A 19,769-nucleotide genomic window follows, 5' to 3' on the forward strand; every position below is an offset into this window, starting at 1 on the left:
CAGAGGTTTTTAATTTGGTAAAAACAAAGAAACTCATCATTTTTAAGTGTGATCTAATTTATTTCCAGAGCTGTATATAAAGGTCTTACCTTGAGTCTTCTTTGAGGCACAACGTCCCAATCTACAGATCTGAACCATCTGTGCTTCTTCACATCATCGGCTCCACCCTAAAACCCACAGAGGTCAAATGTCAGTGTATCACCTCATCACTGGAAAAAACACTTTATGTAATACAGTGCTGTGAAAATGTACATTTGTATACAGATAAAAGTCCTGCATCTGGACTGCAATTGAAAAAAACAGGAGGACCAGGGAGTTTTTAGGCTTTAGGCTTTTTCTCGGTCACATGACATCGCGTCGTTCAGTAGCTCCTCCATTTCCACTCGCTGTTGTGTTTTTAATGCGGGGATCTTTGTGGAAACCGTGGCGTGCCCAAAGTGTAATTACGGTGCGCAGCAGTGGACAAATATCGATTTTATTAAAGGCGAGGAGACGAAACTCAGAGATGTGCGTCCGGACGGGACTAAAATTACCGGAGGAGCACGGAGTTCAGAGAAAAACAGTAGATAATTCAGCCTGTAATTTTCTCAGAGGACGTCTGAGAAAAACACGTACATGATCGTTCTGGACGAGAATAAAATCACAGAGGATAAAAAAAAAAACATAAAAGAGAAAATGACCCCAGAACCCCCTGAGTCCACAGAATATTTTATCTTTAAATACTTAAATACTACTTAAATTCTACTAAAAACATTACTAGTGTTGATCCACTGTGTTTTATTATCAAGTCTAAAGTCAGTGCAGTTTTGTTTGTTGCTTCTTCTCACTGCTGACAACTTTTATGGAGATTTCATTTTTCACTGTGCCAAAAGTACCAATAAGTCTTATGTATATAAAATTCTAATTTTCTGAGACACTGATTTTTGAGTTTGATTTATTGTCTGTAAGCCATAATCATCAACAATAAAAGCAATAAATGATTTTAAAAATAGATCACTCTGTGTGTAATACATCTATATAATATATGAGTAACTTTTCAAAGATATTAACATTTTTTGAGATGCACTAGTATATCACTTCAGCACAGCTATTTTTAAGTCCCCTCCTCCTTCTGATCTAAGCAGAGGAAGCTGAAAGTGCTTTTTTTGAAACGTGGGTCTCTCTAAACATTCAAGATCAAAAGTTAAAACCAAATAATCTCGCAGTAAATAAAGAAAACAGTGTGATTGTGGGTGAGCTCCTGAGAGAGGATGCCCTGCCCTCCGGCTCGCTCTGTTTCTCTGGGAAAAACCCCGGAGAAAACGGCCTAGCGCGACTAGCGATAAGCTAATCCACCCAAGATTTCCTTTGTTCCTCTCAGCCTGGGAAGCTTTTGTGGACATTCACCACTCCAGGAATGGCCTTTAGCTTTATCCTGCCGACACAATTCACCAGACGAGCGTGCACACGTTATTTATAACTAAAGGCCAAACATAAAAAAGGGCGTTTATATCTTTATATTTGTGATATACAATACAGTGAGTTCTATAGGATTCAGAGCACACTGAGAAACTGTTTGCTTTTCAAAAGGAGTCAATGTTTTTCAGATTATGAACAAACACATTAGGAATCATGTAGTGATTATTAAAATGTTTAAAATGTTACAAAATACTAAATCTGAGGCTGGTAAACCATCAACAGGTAAAACAGTGAGTAAAATGAACATTGTTGTTTTATTCTATAAACTACAGACAACATTTCTCCCAAATTACAAATAAAAATATTCTCATTTAGAGCATTTCATTGCAGAAAATATTATATTGAGAAATGGCTGAAATAACAAAAAAAAAAAAAGAAGCAGAGCTTTCAGACCTCAAATAATGCAAAGAAAACAAGTTCATATTCATAAAGTTTTAAGAGTTCAGACATAATCAATATTTGGTGGAATAACCCTGGTTGTTTTTTAATCACAGTTTTTTTCATGCATCTTTGCATCATGTTCTCCTCCACCAGTCTTACACACTGCTTTTGGATAACTTTATGCTGCTTTACTCCTGGTGCAAAAAATCAAGCAGTTCAGTTTGGTGGTTTGATGGTTTGTGATCATCCATCTTCCTCTTGATTATATTCCAGAGGTTTTCAATTTGGTAAAATCATTTTACAGAGCTGTATTAGGGACAGCTCTTAAGAATTTAGAAACAAAACGCCAACCGCTCTGAATTGTGGACCCCTGGCTATTTTTTATTGTACCCTGGGGGTCTTCGGACCCATTTTAAGAACCACAGCTGTAGTTTACTCTGGAGTTTGAAGCATGTTGACATCTCAAACAATCTGGAAGTTGTTCAAGTTTGATGAAAAGTCAGATTTCTTTCTTTTATTGAACTTTTGTTCGCTTGTTCGCTTTTATTGAACTCGTGTTTGAGCTTATTGTCGACGACACAAAACAAATAGCGGTGTGGAGTGAATGAAATACGACGTGGACATTCGCCTGGACTCGTTTTCAGGATGATATATTCAAATACCGGATTGAAAAAGGCTTTGAACTTCCCGACCAAACATCACACAGAGACAATATGTACTGGGTGTAGATGATATAGAGGGGATAAAACCACTGACAGGGAGAAAAGGGAGGAAACGAGTGAGGTCTTGCTGAGTTACCCCAGATCAGTGGTGGTTCTGATGGTTCTGGACATGTAGAAAATTGTCCTGCTCTTGACATTTTCAAGCCTAAATATATAAATTCAAGTCCAGTGTTGAAAAAAAAGTGTTGAAAGTGTAGGATTTTTGTGTTTTTAATTTATCATAAGGAATGTTTGAATATTTGCATCTGTTTAGATGGACTTTAAAGTCCCAAATCATTCATTACAAATGATTTGTAGCTCCACACTCTACATAGTCTCTATATAGCATTATAGCCCATGCCAGGAGTAATGGCGGCGCTTGAAGCTGAAGCTAGTAATGTTATGGGATGTAAACAGTTGTTTTTAATAAGCTTTTTGTGCACTTTTTAAGTTATTAATGCCTCATTTTAAATGTCAGGGCTCTCCGGATTCTAGCAAGGAGGCAAAGTAGAGCTACTTTGAGCTGGATAACGGTGTAAAAAGTGATTTATCAGGGTTAATTATGCCCCGTATCTCCCAGTCTGAAGGGTGTTTGTTGGATAAATTGTTAAAATTTCTGGATCTCTGAACGCTGTGGGAGAGCGGAGGTGTGCTATTCATCAAAGATAAGAACTTTTATCATGTTTTACTACAACAAAAGTCCATTTTACACCAGAGTTCTCTTTTAAGAGGGTTTATAACAACAGAAGCAGTTTAGCATTCTGTATTAGCACAGCTGCTACACACACACACACACACAGAGTGAAAGGCTAGCAGTTTGAGGACGGCCTCTTCCTTAAAATGCGATAAAACCAGCAGAGACCAGACACAAACACAGATGTGGAGAAAGGCACTGTTTTAGCTCAGCAGTTTACATCCCATTGTAACGACACATGAACTGCAGGGTCACCACCAGCCAGGAATATCGCTACGCTCACTTCACCAACAAAGAGCAAATTCAGACCCAAATGAAAGAGCTGCACAGCTTCACTCCTTTCCAAGCTGTTCTCTGGCAGGACTGAAGAAGCTCTTGGCATAACGGAAACCAACCGCACTCCCAAGGACTGAGAAATTACTCTACTTACAACAATTTAAAGCCTAAAGCAGCTACAGCTGCTGGCCACACGCTACCACCCATCAAAACCCATCTACTTCAGATGCCCACTTACTAAAGTCATTAACGGAGGCACTGTTAAAGTCGATTATAGATTTATAACCTCATAATATGAGCCGATTAAACATTTAAACAGTCTGTTTCACTCATATTTATCAACTAAACTAAACGAGATGAAAAAGAATTAAGACAAGCTAAATAAACTGTCACGCTGGCAATACCAAACACACAGTTTATTATTAATAAAGGAATCAAACTTACAGGGAAAGATAAAGATAAGCAGGATCAGTAACAAAATATTTAAACAAGAAAAGATTTAGGCAAAAAGAGTAGTCAAAAACAGAAATAAGGGTTGGCAAAGATAAACAATAAGTATTAGAGCAAGGCGGTAAAAGTGTAGGCAAAAAGGTAAACAAAAAGAGCAATAAACAAAAAAGAAATGCAAGAAGTAGAGCTAGAATCTATAGTAGATATAATACCAGGCAATGAGTAACAGAAAAAGGGGGGTATTTATACAAACAGGACCAGGTGTGTGTAATCAGAAGCTCTGTGAGTTAGAACGTCGTAGTGCCACATGGTTAGCAAAGTCCGGAAGGTCTAGCGTAGGTGCATGCTGGGAGTTGGAGTCTTGTGAGTGTGTGTAACTAAGTTCATTGCAAGCAATGATACTGCTAGCGCATTTACACCGATGTGAAACCGTTCTGGAACTGCTCCCATCCACATGGTTGGGTATGTGCTTGTAAACGAGTTCAAAAGAGGACAAATTGTTGGTGCACGTCTTGCTGGAGCATCTGTGACCAAGACAGCAAGTCTTTGTGATGCATCAAGAGCCACGGTATCCAGGGTAATGTCAGCATACCACCAAGAAGAACCAACCACATCCAACAGGATTAACTGTGGACGCTGTAAGAGGAAGCTGTCTGAAAGGGATGTTCGGGTGCTAACCCGGATTGTATCCAAAAAAACATAAAACCTCGTCTGATCAAATCACGCAGAATTCAATGTGCACCTCAACTCTCCTGTTTCCACCAGAACTGTCCGTCATCACAATCAATTATTGTGCTCTAAAACCAGCTGTTTCAGTTTCAGTCTCCAATCACTGTGTACTCTTTGTCTAAAGCTAATTTATATGCCATTAGAGGTTATCTGAACCCTTTTAAATGAAAGGTTGACTGATTTTAAAGTTTACCAACAAATAATTAAACCCCAGTGTACAGTATAAATCTGGCCCAGACCGAGTTCATTACCGGCCTCTGTCTGAAGAATTTCAACACACTGCCTTTCCAGGTGAACTGGGCCAAGAATTTAGCCCCCCCTCAATTGGCCCATTTTTCTTCTTCCTTTATTCTAGCAAACTCCAGCCATCAACACACACACACACACACACAAACTTACTTTATAATCAAGAGGATATACATTTTAAAATTTACAAACACTATAATAAACATTTATATGACATATTGACCTGTTAAAAACTGATTGTTTAGCACTTTAAAGTATTGAGAAATTCCAGTAAGCGTCACAAATTCTAGGAATCAGTTAGGAAAACAAACAGAAGCTTTTCCTGAGTGTTATTGTGCACTGGACAGAGCCAACGCTAACCAGAACCAAATGCCAGCGCTAACCTCCCGTCCTCCAGACGTTCAACCAGCAGCAACCTGTAACTCTGAGGAGCACAGCCTCTGCTAATATTCAGCTGGTCTGCATTAACTGGGTTTCTTCACCTTTATCGTTTTTCTGTGACATTTATACTCTCGGAAGAATGCAAGCAAATACAGTCCTACTTTAAAACACTCCACTTATTTAGATCTGGGGAAGGGTTTTCGGAAAAAGGGGGTTGTGCCTGATTAAGCTGAGTGTGAATTCCGCGGACGGAGACTTTTCGGAAGCGTTTCGGAAAACCGTCACCTCGTTTAGACAGTGAATCATTGTTTATGAAAGAGGGGAGTCAAAACTGTGAAAAAAAAATGTTAGTGCTAGAAAGTCCAAGTGTTGTGGAATCTGGGAAACAGGCCTACAGGAGTGGTCAAAAACAGAAATAAGGGTTGGCATCGAAAAACAATAAGTACTAGGGCAAGGCAGCAAAAGAGTAGATAAAAATACAAAAATGGGTCAGAAACAAAAGAGCAATAAACTAAAAAAGAAACGCAAAGTAGAAGTAGAGCTAGAATCTAGATTTAATACGAATCAACAAGGAACAGAAACAGGGGGATATTTATACAAACAGGACCAGGTGTGGGTAATCAGAAGCCAGGCGAGTTAGAACTTCATAGTGCCACATGATCAGCAAAGTCCAATAGGTCTAGCGTGAGTGCATGCTGGGAGTTGGAGTCTTTAGTGTGTGTATCCAAGTTTTTCACCAAAGTGAAATTGTTCTGGAACTGTTCTGGTCAAGCGGATTCAGTCCTACTTTAAAACACTCCACTTATTTAGAGCTGTGGAAGGTTCTTTGGAAAAAAGCGTGTTGTGCCTGATTAAGCTGAGTGTGAATTCTGCAGATGTAGATTTATCGGAAGTGTTTCAGAACGCTGTCGCCTCGTTTAGACAGTGAATCATTGTTTATGAAAGAGGGGAGTCAAAACTGTAAAAAAATATATATATATAACTGTTAGCGCTAGAAAGTCCCAGTATTGTGGAATCTGGGAAACAGGCCACAATTTTCAGCAAATATCGGAATTCATGAGCCACGCTGGGCTTATAATCCTACATATGCATCTCTTGAGAAGCTCCACAAAGAGATTTATACAGCTTAAGGTGCCTGACGTCAACATAATTGCTTTGGAATTATTCAGTATTATTCAGTAATCTTTGAACAGCGCTAAAAATGATGAAGCACTTGAGGAAACCACACCAGTTTGCTTTTCAGTCAGACAGACAGACGGAGCAGAATGGATTTCTATGGCTTTCTTCTCTTTACAAACAGCTATTAAAAGAGATGATCCCAATCAATAAGTGCCACATTTGTTAAGTTTGACGATACAGAAACTCTCAGCAGGGCTGTGTAAGCCTGTGTGAGTATTGGTGAGAACTTGCCGATGCAATGCATATCTCGATACAGGTTTTAAAACTGTGTATATTGCATTATACACGGTATATCAAAAGTCACAGGACACCCTTTTATTTTATAAAAATAAAGTAAATTTAATCAAAGAAACAGGAAAAAACACAAAAACAAGATAAATATACACTACACTTAACAAAACAAACAGACAAAGACTGTATATAAAGACTAAACACTGAAAGAAACCAGGACATGAAACAAACGGAGCAAACAAACGGATGTGTTATGTGCAAGAACCGACAATGGACACTGAAACAAAGGTGCTATACATGTGGGAAACAGGAAACACCTGGGGTAGGTAACAAAGGGGCAGGGTTACAATATAATTTTCCTTTTTGCTTTGTTTTTCTTTCACAGCTAGCACTGCTGGAGCAGCATTAGTATTAGCTGCTAACCGTGCTAAGTGCTTTCTCTTTCGCCAATCAGAGGTGAGTATTATCAGCCTGTAGCCTGCTGAAAACCCTGGCTAGCACTGCTAGAGCAGCATTAGCATTAGCTGCTAACCACAGTAGGCGCTAGCTCTTTCGCTGTTCAGAGGTGAGTATATCGGACTGTAGTTTACGTGTTTACCTTGTTAAAGCAAGCTACGTTTAATAAACCGCTAGCCGATATTGTCCTGGCTTATTGGAAATCCCAGGGTTCCTCAGTGTAGCCGCATGCTAATGCTGCTGCACCTAGCCTTAGAGAAATCTGGAAGTCTAAGCTTACTGTAAATAAGCGGAAGCTCTTTACTCACTCAATAAACAGTTTTTAGGAGAGAAATCTGTGTAGATTAACATCCAGTTCTTGTGTTAAAGAAATTAAGAATTACAGTTTTGTAAACTGTGAACCAACCATTGCAAACCATGAATTAGAAGGAAAACATGGCGACACACTTGTTCCTTATTAGTGTCGCATAATGAGTCTTATAATCTGGTGCACCTTATGTATGAAAATAGGCCCATAAACCTTTTAGTGCAAAAAATATACTACTTTGATTCTCTCAAATTGATTCAACTCCAAAAAGCCAGAAAGCCGCCTAAAGCGATTGGAAATAAACCAAAAATGAACTGTAGTCCAGTTTCTTTAAGCCAGGACTTCAGCAGACAGCGTCTGGAGACCTCTAACCCCGCCGGTGGTTAATATTCTCTCAGGGTGGCGGCGTCCGGGCTTTATGGAGGTTTTTATGGAAGGCCGTGTGGAGCCGGACCTGACCACCACTCCAAAGGAAAGCCTCCACGCCGAACACCTTATAACATTCCTCAGCAGCGCCGCCCGGGGGCCACTGGGGGCCGCTGAGGGTTAAGTGGAGCTGGGCTCTGAGACAGTGAGGCTCATTAAAACGTGTGGAGAGGGAGATCAGAGGCGGCTCGTGGGTCAGAGGTCAGACGTTTAACATGAACTCTGGGTTATTTATGAAATAAAAGCTTCTGGTTTAAAACCATCAGTAGTGGAGAAGAAAACATCACCACTGACCACCTGAAGCTCAACAGCAGTGTAGTTTAGTCTCCACTGGAAGAACATTAGTGTAGTGTTCTGATACAGCAGCTCACAGACGCAGCCTTGTACTGATCCACATCACCCTAGGAGTGATGAGGGGAAAGAGAGAGCGCCATCTACTGTACTGTACCCACCCAGAGAGAGCAAGATCAACTGCGCTCTCTCAGGGCTCTGGCAGCTGATGGCAAGCTGCATGACCAGGATTCGAACCAGAATTTCTCAATCATAATGGCAGCGCCTTAGTCCACTGGATCATTGTAAGAGAAGCAAATGTTGCCAGTGTTGTATTCCTTATTGTGTGTCCAAACGCACATATTTGTAGAATGTGTAAAACTAACGTGTGACTTGTTTGGATACTTTAAGCCAATGTAAATTCTAGGCGTAAATACACTTACCCTCAGGTTTCCGAGTCGCTTTGTTTTGTCGACGACGAGCAGCTTCTTGATGAGGTCTCTAGATGGAAAAGATGCAGAAAATTAGACATAAAAATTATTTTTAAAAACAAAACTTAAATCTACTTAAGTTGGCAGAAGTTTTATGAAAACAGCTCTCAAAAGCACAATCTAATGCTTTTATGTTGTATTCAAATGGAGCTTAATTACAATTGAAATATACTGAATTGCCATGAGTTCCAGAAGAGTACATTTAGTATGTATTTAAGAATGTATTAATTTTAAAGTTAAAAATATCTACTTTTACATGTTAAGTATACACTTTTCTTTTATGAGGGTTATCAGTCGCTCCTGCATCAGTGAAACAAAGAAGGAGATGATAACCATCAAAATTCAATTTACTATGAAAGCACACATTGGGCCAGTTCCCCAACATGGATTAAGCCTAATTCTGAAATTTTCCATTTTAGGGTAAAATTTAACCCAGGATTTGGTTTAATCTCAGTCTGGAACTAAACCAGTGTGTCCAGCATGACCTGGTGAACCACAGCATGAAATTAACTCTGGCCTGAGGTCAGCAGTAGCAGCTTCTCTACCTGTGCAACAGGTCGTGTCGAGTAAATAACGTGTCGTATTTCTGTCGCTGCACCACCTGTTGTGGTAAAGTAAACACTGTAGAACAGACTTTACAGCAGCTGAACACACACTGGATCTCTGGTGGCCCAAAACCTGGACTAATTACACTGAGAGAGCATGAATTTACTCACTATCAGGTGAAAATTACATATGGATCCTAAGATAAATGCAAATATTATTCAGTTTAAAATGTAATATATAGTTAAACTGGGCTCTTGTCATTTCTGAAGCTGGACACTGGACAATCTTTGCTGTGTAAGATTAATGGATATCTCGACTCACTTTACGTAGAAATCCAGATGGCGAGGAAAGTTCAGCTTGGCAGCGAGAACCTTCTGGTAGATACCAAAGGGGTTATCATCGAAAAACGGTGGATACCTTAAAACAAATGAGAGAAACACACAAATTCACTCTCTCTTCTGTGGATTAGTGTTTAACATGCATTCTGCTTTTAAAGAGAAAGCGAAGAATGATATGAACGTTTAAAAACATATAAAAAGGAAATAAATGCTTCCCTCTGCTGCTGTATTTTAACGTAGGGTAGCGTACCTCTTGGTGAGAAATCACAAACTGCTAAACCTGCCTTTTCAATGCACTTAAAACATTTTACTCAGTTGACAAACCTTAAGACGCGTCACTTTATTGAACTTAGAGAAGCAGGACGGTCATGTCAGCAAATTCCCTGCCATCAGCCAGACAACGGTGTCTTATGTATCAATATTCTGAACAGTATGGACACCAAATTCGGCAACCTGTAGGTGTGCAGGATCTAAAGGCCCAGCTTTACAACATCTGCGGATGCCATACAGAACCTGTAACCTCCACAAACAACTGTTTCTCATCTTAATCTTGGCTAAAAGGAGTCAATAGGGTCTCCTAGAGTCTCCTTTTAATTGTGCAAATTGTACAGTTTTCCTTAATAAAATTAACATTTTACTTTTTACTTAATACTGCGATCACTTTATATAGATCAGCATTACATTCGTACATACTGTATAATTTCATTAAATTCAAACAAGTCAACCAAACTCTGTCTCAGAACGACAAAGCTTCAAAACAACTGTAAAACCTAGCAGCTATTATCTACTATAGATATTCCAGTAGATGTTGAGGTAGAACAAATGGAGGCTAAAATTAGAGTTTAATATGTTATTTGAGGTGTCTTGTAATATTTTAGGCCTTTCTGGTCTAAAATTACCATTATTTATATTAGAGTCTCACTGCAGTTCTCAGCATCCTTTACACAAACATGATTCAGCAAACCGCCGGGAATTCCTGTGGTTCTCCATAGTTCCTGACTGCCAGCTAAACCACTTACGCTGTACTAAACACCAGTGTTTAAAAGGCTAAGCAACATTTGACACGAAAAGCTTATTTTTGCTCATTTTGTATGGAGAATATTATATTATATTATATGTATGTAGGGTATTAGCTATATCTTAAACCCAATCCAGTAATAATATTTTTATTAATACACTGACAATGCCAAAAGTCCCGGAATAGCAGTTCATAAACTGAGGTTGTCAGGTATTTTTAAAAACGTATTTTTAAGACTATAAGGTGCATTTTAAATCCTTTAATTTTTCTAAAAATCATCAGAGCTCCTTATAATCCGGTGCTCCTTATGTATAAATTCTACCAGTCAGGTATTAAGGAGCTGTAAAGCCACTACGCTGAGGTAAAGCTTTATAAGGGTGAGTTAACCCTGGCTAGCACTGCTGTAGCAGTATTACCATTAGCCGCTAACCATGCATCTACCCACCCAGATAGAGTGAGGTCAATTGTGTTCTCTCAGGGCTCCGGAAGCTGATGGCAAGCTGCATGACTGGGATTCGAACCAACGATATCCTGATGATATTGGCAGCACCTTATCAATGCATTTAATCAATGCATTAGAATCATGAAAGTGTTGCAAAGTGAAAGTACAGTCCTTCGAGCATAAAAAATAAGGATGTAGAAAAGAAGGCTTAGAAACACAATCCTCGAAGTCTTAAACTCAAACGACACTTCTGCTGAAACTATTCCTCTCAGTCTGGATCTCGAATGCGTAAAATATGGCCATGACTGTAGGGAGTACAGGTGGCCCAGATGTGAGCTGGTTATGTAATGCGGCAGATCTGAAAAAGCATTCCCGTTCCTGCATGTTTTTTATTTCTAAAAAAAGTTTAAAATATCCAATAAATTTTCGTTCCACTTCACGCTTATGTCCCACTTGTTGTTGATTCTTCACAAAAATAATTACAATTTAATATCTTTATGTTTGAAGCCTGAAATGTGGCAAAAGTTAGAATAGTTCAAGGGGGGCAAATACTTTTGCAAGACACTGTATAAATATATATATATATATATATATATGTGTGTGTGTGTGTACTTGGGGGCTTGGGGTGTGTGGAGCTTCCGAGGGATCTCCTGAATGGACAGAAAAGCCCCAGGGGTTGAGGACTTTCGCTAAGGGGGGGCTGCAGCTTCAAAGCCTGCAGTGATTTATGGGGCTGGAGGCACGGCGCTGTAATTTCTCTCCACTACGGGAAAGAGGTTAGCAAGTTCCAACTGCATCACCCTACAGCAGAACCAGGTCAGGAGCAGCAGCAGCTCTGAAACAGGAATCCATCATCCTGCTGAAACGTGTACGAGAGGACGGTGGCCAATAGGAACTCTGCTCAGGTCAGAGGTCAACCATGTGATCTGCGTTCTGTGCTAAATATTAGCATGTTGTTTTTGTGCTTATTAACTTTATTAGCATTAGCTGTTACCCAAAACGCTTCACTAGCCTTAGTAATAAAAATATATATATATATATATATATATATATATATATATATTAATGGCTTAAATTATGAAAAACTTTTTTTTTCCAAAATGTTAACATATATATATATATATATATTTAATATATCAACACATTTAATCTAAAACAATTTAGCCCTGATTCTATCTTGTAGAATTTAAGCCCCACCCATTTAGCTCATAACAGTTTAGCTCCACCCATTCAGCCTATCAAACTTTAGCATTTAGCATTAAGCCATATCTATTCATATGACAGAGACTTAGCCCCACCTGTTAAACCTATAATAATGTAGCTCCACCCATTCAGTGTACAGCAGTTTAGAATAGTTTAGCTCCACCCATTCAGCCTACAGCAGTTTAAATTTAGCTCCACCCATTCAGCCTACAGCTGTTTATAGTATAGTTTAGCTGCACCCATTCAGCCTACAGCAGTTTAAATTTAGCTCCACCCATTCAGCCTACAGCTGTTTATAGTATAGTTTAGCTCCACCCATTCAGCCTACAGCAGTTTATAGTAAAGTTTAGCTCCACCCATTCAGCCTACAGCTGTTTATAGTATAGTTTAGCTCCACCCATTCAGCCTACAGCAGTTTAGTATAGTTTAGCTCCAACCATTCAGCCTACAGCAGTTTAGTAAAGTTTAGCTCCACCCATTCAGCCTATCAAACTTTAGCATTTAGCATTAAGCCCTATCTATTCATATGACAGAGACTTAGCCCCACCTGTTAAACCCATAATAATGTAGCTCCTCCCATTCAGCCTACAACAGTTTAAGTTTAGCTCCACCCCTTTTGTCTACAGCAGTGTCAAAGGATTTGTTATTAAAGGAGCATTATTCTATTTTTACAACTACGCTCCTGCAACAAAAGCACATTAAATCACATTATATTAATATTGTCCTGATGTATTTGTTAATATACATTATTTTTTCTACAGTTTCTATAATTTTTTCCTGTTTTCTGACATTAATAAATAAAATTCCTGGATGGGGGATCTGATAGTGACAGACTGTTCCCATGCTGACCCCGACCTCCATCATATTTGCTCTTAAGAAACAGTAAACGACAGAAAGTCCAGCTTCCTTCCTCCTCCACACTCCTGCCAACAGACCCAACCAGCCAATCATAACAGACCCGCCGGGTCCAGAGCTGAGCAGTGCATGCTGGGAGATCAGGACCGCCTGTGAAAAGCACACACAGCAGGACGAGGACAGGAACAGGAGGTTGGAGGCCGGCAGGACATCAGGTTAGAGCTGGACTCGGTTCATCCAGAGCTTCATGCAGATAATCAGGAACATCACGCTGATGCTTTCAGCAGCAAAACAGATGCATCAAATACAGAATCTACTCATGAGCTCCAAAAATATATAAAAAATATTCTGTAGACAAATTAAAATATGTGACTTTTTATGTGCGACTTTATTCTGCTTTTTGACAGCCTTTTTTTAAAAGAAGTGTTTATACGGAGCTTTTATACACCTGTGGCCTTAAAAGTGATTAAAACATCAGAATTCAATAATTTTGATTTAAATGTTTTTAACTTTACATTTCTTATAATTGTATTATTATTATTATTATCATTTTATATTTTATACATGTTTTATACTGTGAATTCTTTACTTTATATGTATAATTTTTTTATGCGACTTTTCAGAATTTCCTATTTAAATAAAAAAAATGTATTTCAATATAAAATCAATATTTGGGGGAATAACCCTGGTGGTTTTTAATCACAGTTTTAATTTCATGCATCTTGGCATCATGTTCTCCTCCTCCACCAGTCTTACACACTGCTTTTGGATAACTTTATGCTGCTTTACTCCTGGTGCAAAAATTCAAGCAGTTCAGTTTGGTGGTTTGATGGTTTGTGATCATCCATCTTCCTCTTGATTATATTGTAGAGGTTTTCAATTTGATAAAATTAAAGAAACTCATCATTTTTAAGCTGTATTGTACAGTTTTTTTAATTTCCTGAAATCCTTGGCTCTAGAAAATCTCAATGGTCCGTTCTCTGCTGAATCTCACAGACTGGAGGAAATCAGATCCATGTCTGAGGAGGTGTGTCCTGTGCTCTTTTTCTGGGTCAGTCTGTGGACGTTATAAAACTGTCCTGTAATATCAGTTACTACAATAGAAAAACAGAGCAGCACCTGTTGTCCTTTTCTAGCCGTTCCTCAACAAGAACTCGATCCCAGACCTGAAAACATCCACTATCTGAGCTTTTGAGACGTGATACCATGAACCTGCACGTAATAATTAATCAATTCTTACAGATCTATCAAACCCTGAGTCCTGAATCCTGCTTTAAACTTCTGTATCAGGTCTCACTGCATTCTTATCCTGAGAAAATATGTGATGACGTTTGGAAGGAAGGAATAGATCATTTTTTATGTTTATAAATGAAATTATCATTTTAAAACTATTTTTAAAAATATTTTCTTCGATTATCTTTGATTTCTGATATTAAAAAGTGTTTTTTTAATCTGAAAAATTCACGTTGATAAAAAAAAAAGCATATAAAATAAATCTGTTGGGGGCAGATTTTCAGACCCATGCTGACCCCTTGTGGACAACTGTGTTACTGCAGCCACCATCAGAATGCACCCAGATCCTGTTTTCTCACTTTAAATTTTATGGAATTCACTCAAAGCCTCAGTTTTGACCTAGAAAGCGTCCTCTCCACATGCGAGGTGATGTCAGGCGTGCTGAGCTGCAGACAGGTGGGTGTAGTGTGGTGTGGTGAGCGTATCGGGTGACGGCCTCTGCTGCCTGGAAGTCTGATGTGGAAGATGTAATGCTGCTGAGGCTGTTAGCGGAGGATGAAGAGTGAGCAGAGTGAGCAGAGGCTCTGTTCACATTATAAGCCATGTTGCTCAAATCACACTCACAAATGTAAGTGATCTGTATCTGTGTGTAATGTGAACACAGAATCTGTTCCTGAATCGTCTCACATGCTGCACATTGATACCTGTATAAACGCCTCCTTCTTCACCAACAACAAAAACCCCTCATATTAGAGAGAGGAGAGACTCGTAGCTTTATAAAGGGAAATGGATGAGTTAGCAGCTCATATGTGGAGCATCTTTTGCTGGAGTGGAGAGTAAACAGCTGCTCTGAAGTTCATGCTCAGGTCCAGGAGGTGCAGAAAAAAGGACAGGCGGTTTGCTTTTGCTGTTTTTTTTGCAGCTATAGCTGCACAGCTGCACCAAGAGATGCAGTGTGGGTACGAGAAAAGAGAAGCACGTAGCGCTAATGCTAATGCTAATGCGTAAAAGCAAGAAGACGCATGAATTCCTGCATGATTTGACCGCTTACATTCACGTCACACGTCCGTGGATTGGATACGTATCCGATTTAGGACCACATATGAAAGTGGGTCAGCACCCAGCCTTAGTGGAAATCTGGAAATCTAAGCTTGCTGTAAATAAACAGAAGCTCTTTATTCACCCAAATAAACAGTTATCAGGAGAAAAATCTGTTTATTTTAACACACAGTGCTTGTTCGACCTTTTTTTAAGAATTACAGCTTTGTTCATTTAACTTAGCTTAGCTTTACAGGTCTCATCGCTCATCGTTAAGCTGAATGGCGACAACACTGTTCCTTACTAGTGTCACATAAGGATCCTTATGTATGAAAATAGACCAGAAAAGCAAAGTTTATTGATAGTGAGCCTTATAATCCGGTGTGCCTCATAGTGCAAAAAAGATCTGAAGATTTTTGAAAAAAATTAATTTGGCACGTTCACACAGCCATGAAAAAAATCTGATCTAGCAGTCAGAGTGTGCATAGATGTTTTTTTTTTACTAAATTTTTATTAATTTGGGGGTATTATTTAAAACTTTAACTTTACAGACCCCTGCTTCTTTATGACTTTTTTAACTTTTACTTTGATTTTAACAGTGAAAAACTAGGACTATAACTCTGAGGAGCCTAACAGATACAGTTTGCCCACGTAAGTGTGTGTGTTTGAAAGAGAGTGTGTGTGTGTGAGTGTGTGTACTCTGTAAAACAATAACCCAGGCTAATAAACCTCCGACCTCGGGCTCCAGAAGGAGCGTTTTACAGCAGGAGCTGCTCCAAATGGCTTAATTACAACTACAAATGGAAAAGCTATCGATCAGCGTTCCTCAGTTTTAGGGATGTTTAGTGAGACTAAAGAGAATAAAGAGTAGAGCCGAGATCAAAGCGCTATCGGAGATGCTAATGGCCTTTCTCCATCAGATCGAGAGGAGGAGGAGGGGGACGAACGCATTCAGAGTAAAATGGAAAAACAAGAATAACTTTCCTGTATGTAAACTGGAAATGCCATTTACAGAACCAGATTTACCAGAAGATCCTTAGTTTTCCCCAGTTTATGCATCATATCGATGAGTGAGTCGTGTGTAGAAGTCCCAGAATTCCCTCATATATTATCTGAATCTCATGCTTTAACGTGATTTACAGTGACAGTTACGCAGGCTGATGTACAGCTTCCAAACATGGTGAAGGTAGTTACACACCCTTCCACACTATATATACGTTTAGTTACTGTAACTTCCCCCACCCATAACCATATTTACAGCAGCTGATGTAAATGTGCTTTAGAAACAGGTAAAATAATAAAATGATTAAAACTAATTACTATATTTTTTACACACTATAAAGCACACGTAAAATCCTTTGATTTGCCCTAAAATCAAGAGTGCGCCTTTAAATCCATTGCACTTTATGTATGAATTATAGCACTTCTGGAGCAGTATTAGCATTAGCCGATAATCACGCTAAGCGTTAGATTTTTCATTGTTCAGAGCTAAGTATATTGGATTGTAGTCTGCATTTTTACAGTGTTAAAACAAGCTACGTGGGAGGAACCGCTAGCTGATAGCACCCCGGTTTACGGGAACACTCAAGGTTTCTCAGTGTAGCGCTATTGGGGGGCATTTGCCGCTAAATGTGGCTAGCGGTTAGCTGCTAGTGCTAATGCTGCTGCACGTAAGCGCTTTACTCACCCAAATAAACAGGTTTCAGGAGAGAAATCTGTGTAGATTAATATCCAGCACTCGTTTGACTTTAAGAAAATATGTTTTTTAAGAATTACAGTTTTGTTTACTAAGCTTAGCTTTACAGGTCTCACCACCCAGCAGCCAGACCTGATGAATTACAAGGGAAACATGACGACACCCCTGTTCCTGGTGTGTTTTTAGGTTGGAAAACTCGTTTGATTTAAACTCACCCAGACAGCATCTCGAAGATGAGCACTCCTAAAGCCCACCAGTCCACCGCCAGCCCGTGCCCTTTGCCCTGGATGATCTCAGGAGCCAGGTACTCTGGAGTTCCACACAATGTGCATGTCCTGCAAAACACACACACACACACACACACACACACACACACTTTAAATCAGTGTATTCTGGACACACTCCATCACTGCACAAAAATCTGCTGAAAGCAATGCACTCTCAAGTGTTGAAATAACAAAAAAAGGATGCAGAGCTTTCAGACCTCAAATAATGCAAAGAAAACAAACAAGTTCATATTAATAACATTTAGTTTTAAGAGTTTGGAAATCTTTAAATATTTGGTGGAATAATAACCCTGGTTGGTTTTTAATCACAGTTTTTTTCATGCATCTTGGCATCATGTTCTCCTCCACCAGTCTTACACACTGCTTTTGGATAACTTTATGCTGCTTTACTCCTGGTGTAAAAATTCAAGCAGTTCAGTTTGGTGGTTTGATGGTTTGTGATCATCCATCTTCCTCATTATCACTGTCTACTGCGTACACAAACAGAATCTCAATACCACAACAAGTGCCTTTCTCTCTCTCTCTCTCTCTTACTCTCTCTCTCTTCTTCTCTCTCTCTATCTCTCTCCTTGTTTGTTTCTGTCCCCTGGTCAGGGCCCATTATAAAAACAGTTTGTTCTCCTGCGGGAGAGTGACTCCAGGCTGGAGTGGGGTCTGCTGCTCCTGAACCATCGACCTATTCTCCTCTTTCTCTCTCTCTCTCTCTCTCTCTATTCCTCTCTCTCTCTCTCTCTCTCTCTCTCTCTCTCTCTCTCTCTCTTTCTTTTCTCAGCCTCGAGAGAGATCATTAAGTGCAGGCTCACGCTGTGCACAGCCAAAAGCAAATTGACAATAGTGCAGCGCTTTGCTGTTAGCCACTCTGCACTTCACATATATACACCTAAAACCCTTAAATTATGCATTATATTATTATATTGTATTCTATATGATATAAAACAGATTTGCAGTGTTAGTAGATATTCTCATTTCTATTTCTAAATCAAATGCAGTTAGTTAAGGTTGTTTTTGTCATAATAATGAATAATAATATTAATAATAATAATAACTCTACTGCTTGTTAATAGATTAGCAACAGTTGACATTAAGCTGAATTATTCTGTACTATACTCTTTTATTATACTCTAATAGTATAGTATTAATTCTGTTAATTCGCTCCAGATGCTGTATTGATCATCTCTCTGCTTCTCTCCAGATCTAATCTGTATTCAGTGCGACTATCGCTGTACCACAGGGGTTCCCCACAGAGAGCTGCACTGTGCTCCTCAGCCACCAGAGGGCAACAATCCCCTCAGACAGGAACCGAAAAACAGAAATTCTCCTTCAGGATTTTCTGGTAAACATCAGAATTCATGTTTCCATCAATTACAGCAAGTTTAGTCGAGGCTATAAAGCAGCAAAGACGCAAAAGACCTAAAGACCTTCAAACTACCACCACCATGTTTTACGTTTAGTACGATGTTTACGATGATATGACCGTAAGTCTCGAGTTCGATATAAGGTGGTTGGATCACTCTTTTATCGACAAGAAAAGCAAAAAAAACTTGAAGCGCTATTTATTTTCTACTGTTTCAGGGACCCGCATTAAGCACCCCCAAAACTCTCAACAAACATGTGACTTCTTCCACCAATCACATAGCAGAACAGGTATTTACACAAAAAAATAAATACACAAAACCTATTATATTATTTCTCCTTTTACTGTTGTAGTACTAGGATTTTAACTACAACATTACACTAAATAATTTTAAAACTATTAAAACCTTTTAACTATTTAGTATGTTATGTCAAATAGAAAGCTTACATGATGTTTTCCTGAAAAACACCTTCCATAAAGTTACTTTTGTCTCGTCAGTCCAAAGAACATTTACCCAGGAGATCTTTAAGACAATCAATGTTGAAAAAAGTCTCTTTTTATTATTAAATCATTAACACTGATCTTAACTGAGGCGAGTGAGATCCTGCAGTTCTTTAAATGTTGTTCTGGGTTCTTTTGGGACCTCCTGGATGAGTTCTTGATGCCCTTTTGGGGTAATTTCTCCATTTGTGAATAATAGCTCTCATCTGTTTTTAAACTTTTTCAGATCATGGAATAATGTGCTGCTTTTTGAGATCTGCTTCATGTTTTGTTAGGTTCACTTAAGTAATTTCTTGATTCTACAGGTCTGTCAGTTATTAGGCTTTTTCCTTAATAAATTAATTCATAGTTTATAAACTGCATTTTGTATTTACTCAGGTTATCTTACATATACACATTTCCTCAGAAGTTACAGATAGATGTCTGCATATCGCTTGAATACAGGGCGTGAAAGACTACAGCAGCAGTTAAACTGTAGTAATGTTGAGGGTAGAAAAATGTATTGATGTTTTCATGTTCATTAATCGTCTGATAAGTCAATAATGTAATTATCCCGAAATGCCTAAGGCAGATGTCGCTAAT

The 19,769-nt window shown here is 38.9% G+C and overlaps 1 protein-coding gene and 1 long non-coding RNA gene across 2 annotated transcripts in view; both read right to left on the minus strand.

Annotated features, from left to right (window-relative positions):
* Positions 1–19,769, minus strand: part of LOC125805017 (uncharacterized) — a 73,550-nt gene that overhangs the window by 40,739 nt on the left and 13,042 nt on the right. The gene's annotated exons all lie outside the window — the stretch shown is intronic.
* The window catches only part of LOC103040942 (cAMP-dependent protein kinase catalytic subunit PRKX), a 29,680-nt gene that overhangs the window by 936 nt on the left and 8,975 nt on the right, over positions 1–19,769 (minus strand). Inside the window, exons 4-7 of the mRNA XM_022665664.2 lie at positions 17,261–17,380; positions 9,544–9,639; positions 8,629–8,686; positions 90–167 (exon numbers count right to left, since the gene is read on the minus strand). Of these exons, the coding sequence (XP_022521385.2) occupies positions 90–167; positions 8,629–8,686; positions 9,544–9,639; positions 17,261–17,380 (352 nt within the window). The remainder of the gene's footprint in view (positions 1–89; positions 168–8,628; positions 8,687–9,543; positions 9,640–17,260; positions 17,381–19,769) is intronic.

This window comes from Astyanax mexicanus, chromosome 11 (genome assembly GCF_023375975.1).
Source record: "Astyanax mexicanus isolate ESR-SI-001 chromosome 11, AstMex3_surface, whole genome shotgun sequence".
Lineage (NCBI taxonomy): Eukaryota > Metazoa > Chordata > Actinopteri > Characiformes > Acestrorhamphidae > Astyanax > Astyanax mexicanus.